Consider the following 21,426-nt stretch of genomic DNA (forward strand, 5'->3'; position numbering starts at 1 on the left):
CTTTTCCAGCATTTCTTCATTTTCACTTTAGCTTCCGAAGTTCCGATTGCTTGGGTGATTGCGACTAATCGAAATAGGGCTCATCCGAACCTAATTTCCGGTTTTCTCCTCGAGCAGGCTTCCGTCCCGACTTCTCATCCCTCGAACATCGCACACGTTCTTCTCGTCCACCAATATACTTTTCCGCAGCTCTTTCGTCCTTCGGACGCACCGAGCCCGTCGACTCTTTTTCCGTGTCGTCCTTCTCGCTAGCTGCGTCTTTCGCTCGACTTCCTGCGCTCCTGCACCCACACAGGGATCAATAACAAATATGATCTAATCTAACTTGGTTAATCACATCAAAATAATTACGGAGTACAACAATTTTGTCTTATCAATTCATCCTAAGTTAATATATAAATTAACACAGAGAAAATAAATTATAGATGACTACTAATTATTAATACAATATTAGTACAGTCAAACGTGCTAATCATCAATTCGACTCCAACATACCACGTCTTAACTAACTCGGATTTTATTGGCTCTTGCTTGTATGCTCTATGATAACGGGATAGATGCTCCTTTTTCCACAACTTGTGGCGGAAGCCACTGCTTTGATTGATCGATTAATAAGTCATGTCTCTCGCTGATAGATTTTGAGCTCAAGGAGGTCGCTCGGCCACGCTGTTCGTCTTACAATCGCAAATCGCAAGGCTGACTATTAACACGCAGTCGATCACATAGAAGAGGAGGAGTGCAGCGGAGGGCGATGCAGCGGTACTGGCCGCAGTCGTTGGGCTCTTTGGCGCAGTTGCTGTGGGAGGAGGAGTACAGCAACTCCTTCGCACTCGGCGAGATGGGCACCGTCCTCGATTCCCATTTCTTGGCGCTAACCGCCATCGTCACTGTAAACCTCCCTTATCTTTGTTTGCGTCATCCTCTCTTTCTTTACCTGGGGATGAGTTTTAGGGGTGTTCTCAACTTCTCTGTCTTGATTTGCCTACTGGAATATGCCAGGTTGCCTATCAGTTTGTGTTCTTCGTCATTACGGCGCTCCTCAAATTCGATAAAGTTACAGATTTTGCAGGTGAATACTGCTTTTTGATATTGCCACTGTCTTTCTTGTTCGATTCTTCAATTTGTTGCTTCACCATTTTCATCCAATAAGGTAGCTACGATATGTTCCTGGATATCCCGCTATGATTTAACTGTAGTTAAATAAGGGACATATAGCTGTCCAACTATTTTGGTTCTGTAATTATTAAGAAATTTTGATGCTACTTAGTTCTTAGGTTTTCACAAAAGAAACAATGAAGACAAAACCAATGCATGATCAAGAGTTTAGCCTTCCGTCAGAAGAGGGTTGCTGTCCCTTGCATGAGTTGGCAATAGGGTTAACCCTCACACGCCTAAGCCGATCTAGCATGAATTAGGACATACCTAGTGTGACTCTACTATAAACAAGCTAGGTATGCCCGAGTTGAGGGGTGTGGTTAGCTCATTTTCATGTTTGACCAACTCTGATTTTGGGATAGGTCGGACCGGGATGGGCTTGGGTTGGGTCGAGCATGGGGGCTTAAAGCAATTCGAATCTAGGGATGCAATATAGGTCAACTGAATTTAGCCTTATGCTACATATGACTCAAGCTCAAACCTAATGTACTTCGACACTTTAAATAGTCAAAATGCTTATCAAATAAATAAAATTATAGGGGTATTTTAAAAATAAAATAATCCAAATATGTTTTTTTTTTTAAATTCTCTCATAAATACCCCTCCTTGCCTATCCTTTTCTTTCAAATTTAATTCAACAAATTATGTAATTGTGTCACACATATAAGAATAAGTACTTTTTTTATATATAGTTTTGGCCAAGATCAAGAAGTAACCTAACCATGCTTGACTCGATGTGGATTGACCTAGGCTAGTCAAAGGGTCAAATAACTTGTATACATAACTATTATAACTATTGAATATGTTCTTGGGATAAATTAAAGTCATTATATTAGTAAAATCTGTAAAATCACACAATGAGAAGCCATAAATATACCCTATATGGCAAATAGTATAATAATAATAATAATAATAATAATAATAATAATATATATAAAAGAGAAAGAGATAATATATTTCAATAACCTAATCTGCTTACATATAGGTATTTATATATATAAGAAGGGAAAGAGGATCATATAATTATGGTATGTCTATCAATCATTAATTACAATCAATCTTAATCCCTATAATCAAGCTAATCTAAATCAATTATAATCCCTACAATTAAGGGAATCTTTGGAAGTATTAAACACTCCCCCTCAAGCTGAAGCATATATGTCAATCATATCTAGGGTGTCACAAAGTTCTGAGAATCGTTTTCCTCCTAATGCTTTAGTGAAGACATTGATAACTTGGTCGGATGATGATGTGAATGACGTGACAATTTTCGGACTCATTACATACTCATGAATAAAGTGAGAGTCAACCTCAATATGCTTAGTCCTTTCATGAAAAATTGGGTTACTTACAATGTGAATAACTGCTTGATTATCACATTACATTAGGGATGACAATTTTCCCCGTGGGTTCGGGGCCTCGCGGGGAAAACCCGAAATGGGGATGGGGATCCCTGATTTTTCGGGGATGGGGCGGGTTTGGGGCGAGTATGGGAATGCTATCCCCATCCCCGAACCCGCCCCGAATATTATTATTAATAAATAATAATAATATTATTATTAATAAATAATAATAATATTATTATTAATAAATAATAATAATATTATTATTAATAAATAATAATATTATTATTATTATTAATATTGATATTAATATTATCATTAATAATAATGATAAAATAATAATAATAATAATAATTAAATATAGGGATGGGGGCGGGGATGGGGATTTGATCCCAGTGGGTTCGGGTTCGGGGATTCCCCGAACCCGAAAAAATGAGGACGGGGCGGGGATGGGAATGACAAACCCGCTCCCGCTCCGCCCCATTGCCATCCCTACATTACATTGGCAGTCGTTAATTGTAGGTGAACCCTAATTGTTCAAGTAAATTCTTCAGCCATAACATCTTGGTTACAGTGTGAGCCATGGCTCTGTACTCGGCTTCAGCAATCGATCTAGCAATAACATTTGTTTCTTACTATGTCATGTTATTAGATTTCTCCCTACATAAGTGCAATACCGAGAAGTAGATCATCTGTCAGTCTTAGATCTAGCATAATCGACATCAGAATAAACTTCGATCTTTAGGTGCCCATTTCTCTTAAATGACAACCTTTTTCCTTTTCCTAGAGATTTCTTAATGTACTTAAGAATCCTGATAGCGGCATGATAACGTTTAGATGAAGAAGAGACAAAAGAGAACACTCAATAGCAACAACTTAGATGAGGAAGAGACAAAAATTGAGAATCAATTTATTTCAAATTGCTAATAAATCTAAAACATGGTTACAAGCATAGGCTATACATGCCTTTATAATGTAGTAGGAGAAACTAATCTGATCCTAAAATCATGCCATGGATCCTTAAATTATGCATCTAGATTTTGACTTGATTCAAAGCATATCCATTAAATACGGACATATTCTATCTTAATTTTGACTTGATTTAAATAATACAACATAGTCTCCCTTAAACCAAGTCACAAATGTTAGCCATCCCAATTGCCTTCTTCAACTTGAGAAAAGTCTCTGTCTTCATTGATTTTGTAAAGATGTCTGCAACTTGACATTCACTAGGGCAATACTCAATGTTGATTTGTTTTTCTTCAACCCATTCTTTAATTTTATGATACTTGATATCTATATGCTTGCTGCGACCATGAAAGACTGGATTCTTAGATAATGCAATTGTTGACTTGTTATCACATAAAATTATCGTAGGGCCATCTTGTTTGTGTTGAAGAAAATCAAAAAATTTTCTTAGCCAAATTGCTTGCGTAGCACAATTTGTTGCTGCTATATATTCTGCTTCTGTTGTTAAAAGTGCTACCACTTGCTGTTTTTTAGAAGACCAAGAAAATATAGCTGAACCTAGATGAAAAGCATATCTTCATGTACTCTTTCTAGTCTCAACATCTCCACTATCTGTAAATCCAACAAGTTTCACAATTTAATTAGTAAAATACAAGATTCCATCATTAATTGTACCTTTGACATATCTGAGAATTCGCATTGCTGCAACCCAATGTGATTCTTTTGGTTTCTCCATAAACCTGCTAAGTACCCCAATTCCAAAAGAAATATCTGACCTCGTAGCAACCAAATATCTTAAACTCCCAATCAAGCTTTTATAAGCTGTAATATTCATACTCTTACCAGTTTCATCTTTGGACAACTTTATCTTTTCAATCACGGCAGTAGGAACCGGTTTTGAGCACTCCATTCTAAACCTTTTCAAAATATCAAAAGCATATTTCTTTTGTGAGACAAAAATCCCATCATCCATCAACTTCAAGTCCTAGGAAATAACTCATTAAGCCTATATTTGTCATTTCAAATTTACTAACCAAAGCCTCCTTGAATTCTGTGATTAACTTTAAGTTATTTTCGGTGAAGATCAGGTCATCAACATAAAGACAGACTATGAGTGTATCACCAGATTTAGTATGTTTAACATACAAAGCGTGTTCATAAGGACATCTCAAAAAATCATTTTTAGTAAAGTAAGAATCAATACAACTATACCATGCTCTCGATACTTGTTTTAAACCATATAAAGCTTTCTTTAACTTGTAAACTTTATTCTCTTCCCCTTTCTTCACGTATCTTGAAGGTTGTTCAATATATATTTCTTCTTCCAAGAAGCCATTCAGAAATGGATATAGTTTCCAATTATTTTGAGCAGTAAGTGAAATAAGCATGCGAATTGTATCCAGTCTACTTACAGGAGCAAAAATCTCAAAGTAATCAATACCCGCCTTTTGCTTGTAACCTTTTGCAACTAACCTTGCTTTAAAACAGTCAATTTCACCATTTGACTTATACTTTGTCTTGTACACCCATTTTACTCCAACTGGTCATTTTCTTGGAGGTAATTCAGTCAATTCCCAACTACCATTAGTTTGAATGGCCTGAATTTCCTCATCCATTGCCTTTAACCAATGAGTCTTTTTTGCAGCATCCTCAAAAGATATAGGATCACAATCTGCAAAAAGAGAAAACTGAACAATTTCCTCATCAGATAGGTCATTATCATTACTTAATATGTAATCTTGTAAGCGAGCTGGAAATCGGCGCTCGCGTTGTGATCTCCTAGTTGGTGCTTCAGATTGTTCAGAAACTTGAATATTATCTTGAGTAGGCTGCTCATCCAAAAAGTCATTGGGAATATCAGGAATAACCATTGACTTTTCTTTTTCAATAGATCAATTCCAACTACCATGTTCATCAAAAATCACATCACGACTTATAATAACTTTCTTAGTTTTAGGATTATATAGCTTATAAGCCTTTGATGTATTACTATAGCCAATAAAGATATATTTCTCACCTTTATCATCAAGTTTCTTCCTCAACTTATCTGGTACATGTGCATATGCCAAACAACCAAAGATCTTGAGATGTTTAACAGTTGACTTTCTTCCACTCCAGGCTTCCTCAGGTGTCTTATCTTGAACACTTTTTGTTGAACACCTATTCAAGACATACATAGCACAAGATACAACTTCTGCCCAGAAATGTTTAGGCAGATTTTTTGATTTCAACATACATCTTACCATGTCCATAACAATTTTATTTTTTCTCTCAGTCACCCCATTTTGTTGTGGAGTGTATCTAGCTGTCATTTGATGTTGAAAACTATGCTTCTTTAAAAAATCATCACAAACAATATATTCTGTCCCTCTATTAGTTCTTAAGATTTTGATTTCATGTCCACTTTGTTTTTCAACAAATAACTTAAATTGCTTGAAAATATCACATGCTTCTGACTTTTGATGTAGAAGATAAACCCAAATTTTCCGACTCAAATCATCAATAAAAGTAATAAAATAATTATTACCTCCAAGTGATGGAACTTCAACCGTGCACAAATCTGAATGAACAAGTTCTAACTGTTTTTGGCTCTCCATGACTTTTCTACAGGAAAAGGTTCTCTATGCTTCTTGCCAATTATGCAAGTCTCACAAACATGATTAGGCTTCATAATATCATGTAACTCAAAAACAAGCTTCTTTCTCGCTAAATAATTTAATCCAGAAAAATGAAAGTGCCCAAAACGCATCTGCCACAACCAATTATCATCCAAAATCTCAGAATTAAAGAAAGAAAGAAATTTATGCTGAATTTTTAAAGGAAATAATCGATTTTGAGACATCTTTACTTTTGCTATCAATTTCCCTATTCCATCTGTTATGGGGCAATACCCCTGAGTAATGCATATTTTATAACCCTTTTCTGATAATTGTCCCATAATAAGTTTTGGTGAAGTTCAGGAACATAAAAGACATCAGATATAAAATTTTGAGAACCATCTCTTAATTGAATATAAATTTTACCTTTCCCCAAAATTGGTACTTTTGTCTTATTTCCAAAAGTAACCTCTGACTGAATTGATTCATCTAACTCCGAGAATAACTCTTTTCTTCCACACATATGGTTACTACATCCAGTATCCAAAAATGATAAATTCTCATCTGCAGGTAAACTGTTACTGGCCAATAGTAAAATTTCATATTCATTAGTGTTCTCACCATAATTTCCAGCAATATTTGCCTGGTTGCCACGATTGTTAAATTTCTTGTATCTACAATCTGCAATTTTTTGCCCATATTTTCCACAATTATAGCAGTGAGCAGGAAACTTATCTTGCTTGACATTATCTCCAATTCTTCATTGATTTGAGTAATTACCTCGTCCTCTTCCTCTTCCACGACCTCTATTGAATCCTCCTCCTCCTCTTTGACTAGAGTCAGTCGTGTTAAGAATAACATGACTCTTTAAAGCTTCTTCATTTGCTGGTGTTTCCATCTTTGCTTCGATCCTATCAATATGACTTTCTATCATACTTTTTAATTTTGCAATTGTCAGTGGTTCAATATCATGTGATTCTTGAATTGAGGCCACCACATGATCATACTTCAATGGTATGGTTCGAAGAATCTTCTCAACTATGACATTATCTCCAATTTTATCTCCATACAATCTCATTTTATTGACAAGATCAGTAAGACGTGAAAAATATTGCTCGACTGATTCTGTTAGCGATTGCAACTTTGATTTTTGTGCTCGATCAACTCCTTTGTATGTCAATTTTAAGATGTCCCACGCCACCTTTGTCGTCTTAGCATTTGCTATCATGCCAAAAATTGAATAATCTACTCCTTGATGAATTTGTTCCAACACAAGTTGATCTCGACGTTGAGAGTTTGCAACGTCTCCTTCTGAAAGACCTGGATCAATAGAGCTCCAAAGATTTTGAGCTTTCAAATGTGTAGACATCATTATCTGCCAATAATTATAATCGAGCTTCCCATCTAATTTGGGACCAGACCAAACAACATTAAAGTTGTTTGTCATATTTTACTATTAAAAAAATGAGCTAGAAGGTAACTTGGCTCTGATACCACTTTGATAACATTTAGATGAAGAAGAGACAAAAGAGAACACTCGATAGCAGCAATTTAGATGAGGAAGAGACAAAAATTGAGAATCAATTTATTTCAAATTGCTAATAAATCTAAAATATGGTTACAAGCATAGGCTATACATGCCTTTATATAGCAGTAGGAGAAACTAATCTGATCCTAAAATCATGCCATGGATCCTTAAATTATGCATCTAGATTTTGACTTGATTCAAAGCATATCCATTAAATACGGACATATTCTATCTTAATTTTGACTTGATTTAAATAATACAACACGACATCCCACTGAACTTGCTTTAACTTATCCATAAACGACTAACTATTCCAATTGTAAAGATATGTCAGGTTTCGTTGCTATTAAATAGATGAGTTTCCCAATAAGCCGTCTATATTTTGTCTTATCCTCAAAGAACTTTCTAGTATCATCCTAAACACTTGAATTAATATCCATAAGTGTATCAACCAATTTCGTTCCAAGCAATCTAGTTTCTTTGAGTAAATCTGTAGCATACTTTCGTTGGCATAATGAAACTTCAGATTTGTTGTGAGTAATTTCAATTCCCAAGAAATACTTAGGACGTCCCACATCCCTCGTCACAAAGTGTTGTTGTAAATACTTCTTAACTTTGTCTATCCCACATATATCACTGTCAGAAATTAAGATATCATCAACATAAGTAATAAAAATGATAATCTCATTTGTGCTCTGTCGTATAAACATAGAATGATCCAATTTGCACTATTTGAAGCCAACAACACTGATTATATTATTGAATTTCTCAAACCGGGCTATGGGGCCTTGTTTAAGACCATAAATAGTCTTTTTAAGCTTGCAAATCATAGTAGCATTCTCCCCCTAACAAGATACCCTGGAGGTTGCTCCATAAACATGGTCTCGTGCAAGTCGCCATAAAGAAAAACATTCTTCACATCTAGTTGTTAGTCAAGATTGATTGACAACCAAGGAGAATAGAACTCTAATAAAATTCAGGCGAGCAATAAGAGAGAATGTCTTAAATAATCAATACCATAAGTCCGTGTTGTTGGTCCCGTGCGACCGACAAGAGGGGGGGGGGGTGAATTGTCTGAAAAAGAAATATACCCTTCTCGATTCTTTCGATTTTAGATTAAAAAAACACTTGTTAGAAAAACATAAATAAATTGCATAGAAATGAAAAGAGGCTACCGGATTTTACTTGGTTACAATCAGGGAGGTTGTTAATGAAGCATACTAAAAATCTCCTTTCATCGTAGGCTGAGAAGCCTCTTATAAGCGTTGAAAGCACAGAACAATGAAGATAGAAAAGAATAATTCGAGTACAAGTGTTGTGTTCAAATGAAGAAAACTAGGGCTCTACTTATAGCCCATTGGTCAAAAATAGTTGTTTGCTGACGTGGCTACTCCGGGCGCTTGGACTCGCTCCGGGCGCTCCTAGCTATGAGCCTTATCTGCCCACAACGGTGCGGTGATTAAAATTTATCACGGTTTGGGTGTCTGTACCTAGTCTGGGCGCTCGGACTGCTGCTGACGTAGACTCAAAGTTGATCCGCAGTAATAGATATGACAAAAAAAATGCGACAAATATTTCCTAATAGTGTCACAACCCAGCCACTTTGTTATCAAATTAGTTTTTAATTTTAGGATAAAAGGAGAAAAATACAACAAAAGAAGGAAACGATTATAATGAACTTTCTGTTAGAAAATTTTAGGTGATTTCAGAATATTCATCGATGAAGGCGATAAAATATTTGAACTTAAAGCACACATATGAACATTGATAGGGAAAGATGATCTAGTATGTTTAGCTAATTTACAGTGCTTGAAGACTTGATAGATTGGGATCCATTTGCCTCTGAGTTTTGGAGAGAGGGATGATTAATAGGGCTGTAAATCTCGAGGGATGAAGATGTAGCAAAGAGGGTCAAAGACAGTAGAGGTACATATAACTAATACAACCCATGAGATTCATCCCTAACACCAATTAGCTTGCCTACTCGAATGTTGAATGGAAACAGAAGTAGCATCAAATGTGATAGAACAATTCAATGATCTAGTAGATTTGCTGATAAACAACTAGTTCAATAGAAACTGATAGACGATTGATTGAATGAAAACTCAAAGATATATAAAACACATATTTATCTTCCTTAGTAAACAACTGGAAAGAAAAAAGTAAAACTATCTTCCCATTTATTACTATTCTCCTCTCCTTCTCCTTCTTTCTTTTTTTTCATGTTAGAATATGTCATATATTTATAGGGGTATTTCTATAATTATGTAGCATACATCTTTTCTATAAAAGCCTAACCCGTGGTATCTCATACACGAGATTTTAGGTTTTACTTAGAACATGGTATCAGAGCCAAGTTTTTAATAAACCCTAATTTTCTTTCTCGCCGAGCGCCGTCTATCTTTCTCTCTCTCGGACTCGCACGCCGAGCGTCGTCTTCCTTTCTCTCTCGCACATGCACACGGCGTCTCTCTCGCGAAGCAGCAGTTCGTCTTCAGTTCTTCTTCCTCCAAGCTCTCCGAACACGACGAGGACATCTTCGACGTATCCTGTTGGTTGCTACTCGGAAAACCTAGAGGTTCCACTGTACACAAATTTTGTACAAAGGTCTGAACCTTTTCCTAGCTACCATGTGTTCTTTTAAATTAAATTTTGGATCGCCTGCGGAACTTAACACGTTTGATCCAAAACTTAATCTATTTGTTCTTTTAGGTTTTGACTTGGATCTCCTGCGGAACTTAACACGTTCGACCCAAATCACCTTAAGTTATTAATTTCATTAAATATTAATTTCCATAATTGGTTCCCAGTACTGACGTGGCGAGGCACATGACCTTCTTGGATATGGGAGCAACCACCACCGACTAGACAAAACCTTTTATGGAAAGCTAATATTTAATTTCCTAAAATAACTTTAGGTTAACCGAAAAGAACAATCAAATCACAAGGAAAAATAAAACAAAAGAACACATCATCGAAAAACATATTCGAAATACTAGAATTGTAAGCCTCTTGTATTTGGTATTATTTCCATAAATAACTAGCATGATGCGGAAAGGAAAAATTACTAGTTATACCTTCTAGAAAGACCTCTTGATCTTTTACCGTATTCCTCTTCTAACCTCGGACGTTGTGTGGGCAACGTTCTTCCGAGATGAGAAACCACCAATCACCTTCTTCTTCCTTGCAAGTTTCGGCCATCAAAACATCTTCTAGGATGAAGAGGTTCGGCCACCACCACCATGCTCCAAGGGATGCTAGAAACGTGGCATGCTTTCTCTCCTTCTTCTCCTTCCTTGATCCGGCCACTAACAAAAGCTCGACCAAGAGATAAGTTTCGGCCAACAAGAGGAGAGGAGAGAAATAGGGCCGGCCACACCACCAAGGAAAAGAGGGAGAAAAATAGAATAGAGTCGTTAGCCTTGAAGCCTCCTCTACCCCCTCTTTTATAATCCTTGGTCTTGGCAAATAAGGAAAATTTAATAAAAATTTTCTTAATTCTTTTTCCATTGAAAAGAAAAAATTATTTAATTAAAAATAATTTTCTTTTTCAAATACAATGGCCGGCCACCTCAAGCCCCAAATCAAGGAAAGTTTTAATTAAAACAAGAATTAAAACTTCCTAATTTGTTTCCGAAAATTTATAAAAATTTCTCCAATAATTTAATCCCTTCATGATTGGTTTATAAAAAGGAAATTTAATAAATTAAAATCTTTCTTTTAAACATGTGGATAAAAAGAAAGTTATCTCTAAAAATTAAAATTTCTTTTAATCTACAAATAAGGAAAGATATCAAATCTTTTCTTAATCTTTTGTAGAAACTAATAAAAGAGAATTATTAATTTTTAAATTTTCTTTTTAAATCATGAACATGGTTAAAAAGGAAAGTTTTCTTAAAATTTAAAATCCTCCTTTAATCAACAAATAAGGAAAGATTTCAAATTTTAAACTCTCTTTTAATCATGTAGATGATTTACAAATAAGGAAAGTTTTTACCAAAAATTAAAATCATCCTTTTAAACTACAAATAAGGAAAGAGATTAATCTCTTCTCTTAATCTTTTGTAGAAAGCTATAAAAGGAAATTTTTAATTTTTAAACTCTCTTTTAAAATCATGATATCCACATAAGAAATAATTTAAAAAAAATCCTTTTAATATTCTAGTGGCCGGCCACCTAAGCTTGGGACCCAAGCTTTGGCCGGCCACCTACTTGACTCATCCACTTGGTCTTGGCCGGCCCCATTGGATGGGTAAGAAGGTGGGTATGTGGTGGGTGTAAATCTCTATATACAAGAGGCTATGATAGGGACCGAGAGGAGGAATTGGTTTTGGTCTCCCGATGAAATTAAGCATCCCGTGTTCGCCTGAACACACAACTTAATTTCATCAATAATAATTCATTCCACTAAAGAACTATTATTGAACTACGCACCAATCCCAAATTACATTTTGGGCTCCTTCTTATTATGAGTGTGTTAGTCTCCACGTGTTTAAGATAACAATGTCCACTAATTAAGTAAGTTCGACAACTCACTTAATTAATATCTAGCCCCAAGAGTAGTACCACTCAACTTCATCGTCATGTCCGATTACGTCCACCTGCAGGGTTTAACATGACAATCCTTATGAGCTCCTCTTGGGGACATTCTCAACCTAGATTACTAGGACACAGTTTCTTCTATAATCAACAACACACACTATAAGTGATATCATTTCCCAACTTATCGGGCTTATTGATTCATCGAACTAAATCTCACCCATTGATAAATTAAAGAAATAAATATCAAATATATGTGCTTGTTATTATATTAGGATTAAGAGCACACACTTCCATAATAACTGAGGTCTTTGTCCCTTTATAAAGTCAGTATAAAAGAAACGACCTCTAATGGTCCTACTCAATACACTCTTAGTGTACTAGTGTAATTATATAGTTAAGATAAACTAACACCTAATTACACTACGACCTTCCAATGGTTTGTTCCTTTCCATCATGGTCGTGAGCTACTGTTTATAATTTATAAGGTACTGATAACATGATCTTCTGTGTGTGACACCACACACCATGTTATCTACAATATAAATTAATTGAACAACTACATTTATCACAAATGTAGACATTTGACCAATGTGATTCTTATTTCTAGATAAAGCTTTATACCAAAAGCTAGGCTTTTAGTATACACTCTAACATATCCTTCTCAATGGACGACCGCTATCTCTGCTCCGCCTCTGACGATCGCAGTGTCTGCATCTGCCTTTCCGCCACGCCCTCGCCTCACCTCCGCCGTCGAGCAGGACACCACGATCTGGACCCGATCTCTCTCGCGAGGTGGCTTGAAGACGATGACTAAGAACTCTTCTTAGGGTTCTTTGCTGGAGGGGTGGTTCTGCTCCTGCTCCGGCGTGGTGGACTTCTTAGGGTTCTCTGCATCCCTATCTCAGAAATTCCTCTACCGACGTGGTTGCGAATGCGAGAGTTTATCAACAGAGGAGATATCAATAGTAGCTTCCAGTGAGTTGCAAGGGTTGAGGGTTCTTCTGGGCGGTGTTGGCAGTCCATCCTCCGGCACTGTTCTTTCCGGCAGTCCGGAGCCTAATCAATGGCTACATCTGGCTCCCCAAAGCCAGATATCTCAATCTTTACCAACCATATCATTGCACCCCTCTCTTCCGAGCAGTTGGATGGTAAAAATTATATCTCATGACATCTCACATTGAGCTTTGGCTTGTTGGACAAGGTTATGAGACACATCTCACTGAATCTGAAGAAGATGTTCAAGCCGCCGATCGTCCTCTATGGAAGAAGGTTGATGCTCAGTTGTGTTGTATTATCCGAGCCACCATCCATCCATCTCTTAGGAATGTCTTCCGTACTCACAAAACCTGCAAAGTTGTTTGGACACAGGCTCAACAACTCTTTACAAACACCTCTCGGCGACTCTATCGAGTTTGTGAAGATCTCATGACCATCCTCAGCGCCCATCAGATTAAGGATTCAATGTCAACTTATCTGGGTTCAGTTTCTAGCCTTCTTTGTGACTTCAATGAACTGCTCCCACCCGCGACCAATCCTATTGAAGAGCTTGAAAATCGGGAGAAATTTTTTATGTCTCTGGCTTTATATGGTCTGCCTACAGATTATTCTTATGTCCGTGATCAGATCCTGGGCAACCCCACAGAAGCTACATGGACAATACCTAGGCGACTCTTCTTCGTGTCCCGGCCAAAGTCTTGACGATGTCTTCTTTTGTTCCTGTCGACTCGTCAGCTTTAGTCTCTCGACACAAAGGACCTCCACCTCGCAAGGGTGGCAAAGGACGTCCTTGGTGTGATCATTGCCACCGACCGTGACACACGATTGATAAGTGCTGGAGTCTACATGGTCGTCCTCCTCATGCTGCTCAGATCGTTCAGAGTTCTGTTGCTTCTTCAACTTCCACTTCACAGTTAACACCTGATTCGACTCCAACACCTTCCTATACTCACTTTCTGAAATGGTTTGAGGATCGTCAGGCTTCTGGTTCCACTGCTACCATTGCACACATTGGTACTTCCTTTGCTGGCATATCTCGTTCTTCGAGTCTTGGGTTCTTGATTCTGGGGCCACCGATCATATCACTGGTAATAAATCCCTATTTTCCTCTCTCACTGCTTCTGATAATTTACCATTGGTCACCATGGCCAATGGTTCCCAAACTCAATCCTAGGGTGTTGACATTGTTCATCCTTCTTCATCTCTTTCCATTCATAATGTTCTTTATGTTCCCGGCGCTCCCTTTAATTTATTGTCGATAAGTCAACTTACTCGATCTCTTGATTGTATCATTTCTTTTACTAACACGTCTGTTTCCTTACAGGACCGGAGTACGGGGAGGATGATTGGCTTCGGATGTGAATCTCGCCTATATCGGCTTCAACAACCCTCTTTTGTTGGTTCGGCGGCGACATCTCCACTACTTATTTATGCTCAGTTGGGACATCCAGGTCTTAATAAGTTGAAACAGTTGCTTCAGGAACTAAGGTTTGGAGAGGTTACACAAATGTCACTCATATGTGACAACCAGGCCGCGATGCATATTGCCTCAAATCCAGTCTTCCATGAGAGGACAAAGCATATTGAAGTTGACTATCACTTTGTCAGAGAAAAAGTCATATCTGGAGAAATATCTACTAGTTTTGTCAACTCACATGATCAGCTAGCAGATATATTCACTAAGTCACTTAGAGGTCCCCGAATTGACTACATATGTAACAAGCTTGGTGCATATGATCTATATTCTCCAGTTTGAGGGGGAGTGTTAGAATATGTCATATATTTATAGGGGTATTTCTGTAATTATGTAACATACATCTTTTCTATAAAAGCCTAACCCGTGGTATCCAATACACGAGATTTTAGGTTTTACTTAGAACATTTCCCTTCTTTTTTCTCCTTCTTTGCAGTTGAGCTTCTATCTGCTGAAATAGGAGGAATCTGCTATTCTTTATTTACTGAGAGCACCATATGATACTTGCTGGCCTTATCTGGACGCCACAATCTGTTCCTTTTTTTTTGGAATTTGAATTTTCTATTGAAATGGGTTAGGCTTCACTGTTACATTCAAAATTCCAGTTTTAGTAATACCTTTCTAATTGTTGATGTATTGTCTGCTTGAATTTTTTAATCAACCTCATGTCTTTTGTCAATACAGGTAGCACAAATTTTATTATACTTGCATTATTAACACTAATAGTGAAAGGATCATGGCATTTCAGACAGGTATCTTTTTCTCCTCAACCACATTACTTGGTGAATTTTGTCCCATAAGTTATTCTTTAAAAGTATATATCAGCATCCCACATTACATATTGTTCTACCTACCAGATTGTGCTGACTATTCTTGTATCGCTTTGGGGCCTCCGCCTAGCATTGTTCTTACTGATGAGGTATTCTACATCATGCAGTTTCTTTCTTCAAGCATTATCCAGATATATTAAATAATAGGTCTTTTCTTTGTTGACCACAATGTTCATCCTGAGATTCAAGATTGAGATTATATTGTTAGCGCTGAACATAAATTTTTACTAGTGAAGGTCATTCTTTTAACTTGTTTCTCCTTTTTATTTTATTTTTAAAGAAAACTAGGAATTGAATCATTCTGCAATCAAGAACCCTTAACCTTCCTTGGTAAAATTTAATGACAGCTATGTTCACAAATGTAGCCTACAATGTGTTTTGTTGATCAAATATGCTCAATAGTCTCTTACAAGATCAACAGAAGGTTTAGAGTTGATTACTACCCTTTGGCTAAATTGATCTATAAATAGTAAAGTAAACCTTCCTTAGTAGCCAATTCCCTTATAATGTGGAAGAAGCCCCTTCACAACAATTACTCCTCTATAATAATTAATTCCTGACCAGCTCAAATAAAATACTCCCTATCAGTCTTTCAAGCAACATCACAAAATATATCATTCCTTCCAATATTAACAATTGTTGCTTCATGAAGCTCACTTGAAACTCTTTTTGACATCACATCCTTACACTTAGGCATTGGTCTTAATTAAATCGTATCAGATTCCACATTGCAAACTAATTCTTGAGCACGGAGGTCAATCCTCAAACCTGCCATTATTTCTATTCCTCCCCAAGTATCAAATTGTAGCGGCAATAAAAGGCTTCACTTCATTGGATTGTTCTTTATCCCGAGAAGATCCCTCAACAAGTCACTTCCCAGCTAAATAATCTCCCATGTAACAAAACTTTTACCCCCTTAACTTTTTTACTAGAGTCCACAGTTCTTTTCCAAAAGGAGATTAATATTCTTAAAACCATTCTATCTTTTGCACAAACATAACATTTCTCAGTTGAAACATTCAAAATTGATGGAAAATAACCTGATGTCGGCAGCATCCCCAAGCTATAATCTTTACAAAATTCTTTGCCTTTAGTGATATATTAATAGTTCATAGAATCTTTCATTTCAGCTGAGTTTAGTCCTCCATAATTTAAAAGTTTGTCTCCCTCATAAAATATTTAGCTACCTTAGCCAACTCATCAGTAGCACCATATTGGCACACCCAAGTATCTTCACACATCAGAAATTTATATTGTTAAGAACTTACTGACCAAGAAGTGTGAACATAATAGAATATAAACAATTCCCATTCAATTTTCCTCGTATGAGCTCTTGAACCAGCTTATATTTCCTTGGGTTCTGCACATTGAAATATGCTGGCCACAGTTGATATGAATAGAGCTAATCCAAGAATCATTTGTAATGTTTATTACTCCCACTTCTATAATCTGTATTATCACACAAGCGCTTCGCTCCAGTATACCCCTCTGAATATTCCTGAAAGCACAAGATGAACTCCCACTTCACACTTCTCCCCAAGGATGTGTGACACCATATCTTCCTCTTAGTACTTGATTTCCAATCAGTCATGTCATTCAAATAAGGCAAACTTCTTTCGCATTACTAGTATACCATTAACCTTCCTTACTCTATATTCATCTGTAGCTCTAGCTCTCCTAGCTGTCACTTCCCACTCTATCAAGTTGACTTTCCTCTACTTAGCATCATCAAATGCCTAAAATAAAATCTTGCATTTTACTGAGACGCTCTTTACCATACTGTCATTCATTTTACCATTTAGCAGTAAAGCAACAAAAGCTCATAACTCAGAGGAGCAATAAGAGGACTAGAAAATCCTGAATGAGACAAATATTCTGGAGGTTGACTTCTGAGTATGCATAAGCTGCGATTCGTATTTACTTGGTAGGCGAACTAGGGGGAAGGCCATCTACCTCCAAAATTAGTTAGGCGAAGCCCGGACACTTGGATTATCAAAAAAAAGAAAGCTCATATCTGAATTGATCAAATATAACCCTTCGAAGTTGTAAAATGTATTTGTTTTCCGAGTATTTATTCTCAAATGCCATCCTTTCCACTAACAAATTCAGAAGAGAAGGAACTCTCCAGAGTGAAGTATAAGCCTAAATACTTGAAGCGATAAGAGCTCTCCTTACATCCTAGAGAATTAGAATTCTCATCCTAGTTATTTTGCTGCATTGATATAGAAAGCATTATGCCATGTACTTGCTCACATTAACTTTTCTGATAGGAAGACTGCAAAAACAATCCAGCAGCACCTTAGTATTGCTGTAAATCTTCTTATCAGCCTTACAATTAATCAATAATCATCACAAAACATCATAGTGGATATTTCAACCCCCTACTTTACAAGGAATATTTTCTGAGCGACATTATGATCAAGCAACACTGCTAGTAATTTCTACGTTGAGAAATAAATGAGACCAAGGATCTCCTTTCCTGATAACAATGCTATTTCTGAATTCCATAGAAAAGAATGTTATTATTCACCTTACAACAAAATATGAAGCCAAACATGCTTTTTAAACCATTGAATTAACTTCTCAAGAAAATCCATAAGCCTCATTTTAGCAATGACTGTGTTCCAAGAAACTCTATTAAACGCCTTTTCTAATTTTGACAATAACATAGGAATTTGCACTCTGAAATCAGCAATAAGAATGCATCATTTCACTAACCACGAGAAGGTTATCATGGATACTCTTTCCTGTAGGAGAAACTTCCTGATTAGGTTTCATTCATTAACAAATCTTAGTCATAACTATATACAACTACTACAACAACAACAACCAAGCCTTATCCCATTAGGTGAGGTTGACTATATGATCCTTCTATATCGTTGGGCTCTATCCTCTACTATATGATCATCTATATTTAACTAAATTTTATAATGTTTTATCATTGCTAACTAAGTCTTCCTTGGTCATAAATGTATAATTTACATTATAAAGTGAGATAGGCCTAAAAGTTTTGATGGCTACAATGCACATTTTTTGATGAAGAAAAAATTATTCTAGTTTTACCTGAGTAGCACAACAACCTATGCATAAACCCCATCCTTAAGAAGTTTTGATATCCATTCACAAGCCCCATAACAGTTTTCTAAGAATAAACAAAAATCTCAGCACGTGGTTCAGGGCTTTTGTCCCTTCTCAAACTATCCCGTGTATAACCTACGCCTTCATAAGAGCAACATCTAACTAGACTATTAGCCTGCACAGAAGATAGCCTTTTCCATCCAACCTAAGCAATATTAGCAATATACTGATAAATAGCAAACTTAACCTTCCATAACTTCTGATACCAATCTGCAAAAGCATTATAAATAGCCTTATCCTCCCTATTAACAACATGGTTTTCCCAAATCTCTGCTGCCTCATTCTTTGTTCTCGTTGCTTTCACCTGATTATGGAAGAAAGCAATAGCCAAGTTCAAGCTTCTAATCTTCCTACTCCCTTGTTCAGTCAAACCTCAACAACTCTCTTTAGCTTTAATCTTCCTAGGCTTCTAAAGAGCTACCACAAATCCGCCTACAATACTCCCACTACTCTTCTAGTCCAAACTGCAAATTAGTTTGCCAAAACCTTTGATTTTTACACCCACATTAAAATCCTTCCCTCACTCTTGTCATTCCAGTTTCTCTTAATAATTTCCACACAGACCTTCATACACTCTCCTACTAGCCTAATTCCAGATCTTATACAAATCAGCACCCAGAGCTACTAGAGATGCCAATATTAGACATGACCCAATCACACCAATTGATTTAAATATATTGTTCTTCTATTGATATTGCAATAGTTTGTGTTTTTGAATTTCATTGAGGTTTTGTTATTGAACTAGTTTATTCTTTCATAAAGCATAGTTATATATGTGTCTAAATTCTATCCAAAACTTCTAGTCACTAAACATTCTTATATGGATACATTGGCTGTCAAGATTCTTATCATTATAAGAATACATGGTACTTTGTTCTTTTCTTGTCTTTCAATTAGAATCCTGCAATGGGGGGAAGACAGGCGCTTTGATGAAATGCGTAATAACTTGGGAAAGTTAGCTGTTTTCTGGATATTCCAGGTTTCAAGCAACAACATATGCTTTGCATATCAATAATGCGACTTCTTAGGACTTAAAATGAAATTGTATGTTTTCTCAGGCTGTCTGGGTTTGGACTGTAAGCTTGCCACTTACTATTGTGAATGCTAGCAAGAGGAACCCATCTGTTGAGGCTCGAGATGTCATTGGATGGATAATGTGGATCGTAGGCATCTCTATTGAAGCAATTGCTGATCAGCAGAAGTTGCAATTTAAGAACTCTCCTGCAAACAAGGGAAAGTGGTGCGCTGTCGGGGTTTGGAAATATTCCCGCCATCCAAATTACTTTGGCGAGGTCATTGACATTTCAATCTCATTCTTTCTCATCCTTTTCCATTTTCATACAATACTCTAGTTATTGCTATCTAGCCAGCACAAAGAAGGCATTGTCATCCAAACAATTCACTGAGATATCTTGATGTGTGCTGAATTTAGCTGTACACATCACTCGGTGCAGTTCAACATATGACGAATTGGCAGTGGATAAAGAAGAACATAATTGAATATTGCTTTGTTCAATGCAGATTTTCCTTTGGTGGGGAATATTTGTGGCTTCCACTCCAGTTTTGAAGGGTGCAGAATGGCTCGTGGTGCTTGGACCCATCTTCCTCACTCTCTTACTTCTTTTTGTCAGCGGCATTCCTCTTCTTGAGGTTGGCAATTATAAACATAACCTTGACAGGCATGTTCGCTGTTACTATGTTTATTCTAACTCACTCGTTGAAACAGGCTTCTGCTGATAAACGATATAAGAGTGTATCAGAATACCGACACTACAAAGACACAACAAGGTCAGTTCTTGTTGCTTTACCTCTGGTTTCATTTCTTTTTTTCCTATCGCAATTGGGAGGTGGAAAAAGTAGAGACTAAATTAAGCTGCTTGTGTATCTTCCAGCCCACTAATTCCGTTACCACCTTTTGTGTATGGAAATCTCCCTGCATGGTTCAAGGTTGCTTTTCTCTTCGAGTTGCCTCTCTATAGCCGAAGCCTTGCACAGGAAATATCTACTTAGCAAAAGCTCTTATGTAGCATTAATTTCTCATAGAATGATCATCGTAGAGAAATACCTCTATTGTTCCATTTTATTAAGAAAGATTGTTACAAGGTCTATCCTAAAACTAGATTTGATAGTGTTTAAGTTTGTTTATTATATATATAGCTCAATTTGTGATGTGATAATTTAAACTTTTAAAATTTATAAGGTATCAACAATTAATGGATACAAATAGTAGTATAAATACACATGTTCAATATATTATTTTTATATAGTTAAATGGAAAATACTTGAGTTTATAAACATCTTTGTTCAGATATCACTGTTGGTAGAATGCAGGGATCCTAATCTTCACGTAATGTACAGTATCTTTGTCATGTGACTGGCACATCTACATATAGAAACCTTCATGCATTTCATGGTATGTTTTTATCCTTTTTTTTTCCCTATTAATCAAGCTAATAATCAACATAGTTGTATTCCTAGATTGGTGTAGAATCTATAAGTGATGCTAGAACTCATTAATAAACAAAAACGACCATTCGAAGACCATCAAAATATTTTAGTTAAAATGCCATCAAGATCAAAATCATATCATACAGATATTATTACATCTCTAGGAGTGTCATGAATATGATTTTTGCATTTTAGCCATCATTTTCGTTACTCTTTTAAGGATATTAATGTCTTTTGAATAAAAAATTTGATGGTAGTAAAATATCCAAATAGCAATTTGAGACTCATTGATTTGGGATTCTTTAATTAAAGAATTCATTTATGACATCACATGGCCAATTTGATTAGTTTAAGATCATATGTAAAAAAAAACCTTGATAAGCCCCTTGACACACACTGAGATACT

The 21,426-nt window shown here is 36.3% G+C and overlaps 1 protein-coding gene across 1 annotated transcript; it reads left to right on the top strand.

The window, feature by feature from the left end:
- The first annotated feature begins 558 nt into the window (after positions 1-558).
- Positions 559-20,749, top strand: LOC121986160. Its single transcript, XM_042539989.1, has 9 exons — positions 559-889; positions 1,000-1,069; positions 15,289-15,356; positions 15,462-15,523; positions 19,470-19,551; positions 19,631-19,864; positions 20,094-20,222; positions 20,299-20,360; positions 20,465-20,749. Exons 1-9 carry the CDS (start codon positions 752-754, stop codon positions 20,580-20,582), a joined length of 963 nt encoding a protein of 320 aa, XP_042395923.1. The 5' UTR covers positions 559-751; the 3' UTR covers positions 20,583-20,749.
- Positions 20,750-21,426: the final 677 nt, after the last annotated feature.

This window comes from Zingiber officinale, chromosome 1B (assembly GCF_018446385.1).
Source record: "Zingiber officinale cultivar Zhangliang chromosome 1B, Zo_v1.1, whole genome shotgun sequence".
Taxonomy (NCBI): domain Eukaryota; kingdom Viridiplantae; phylum Streptophyta; class Magnoliopsida; order Zingiberales; family Zingiberaceae; genus Zingiber; species Zingiber officinale.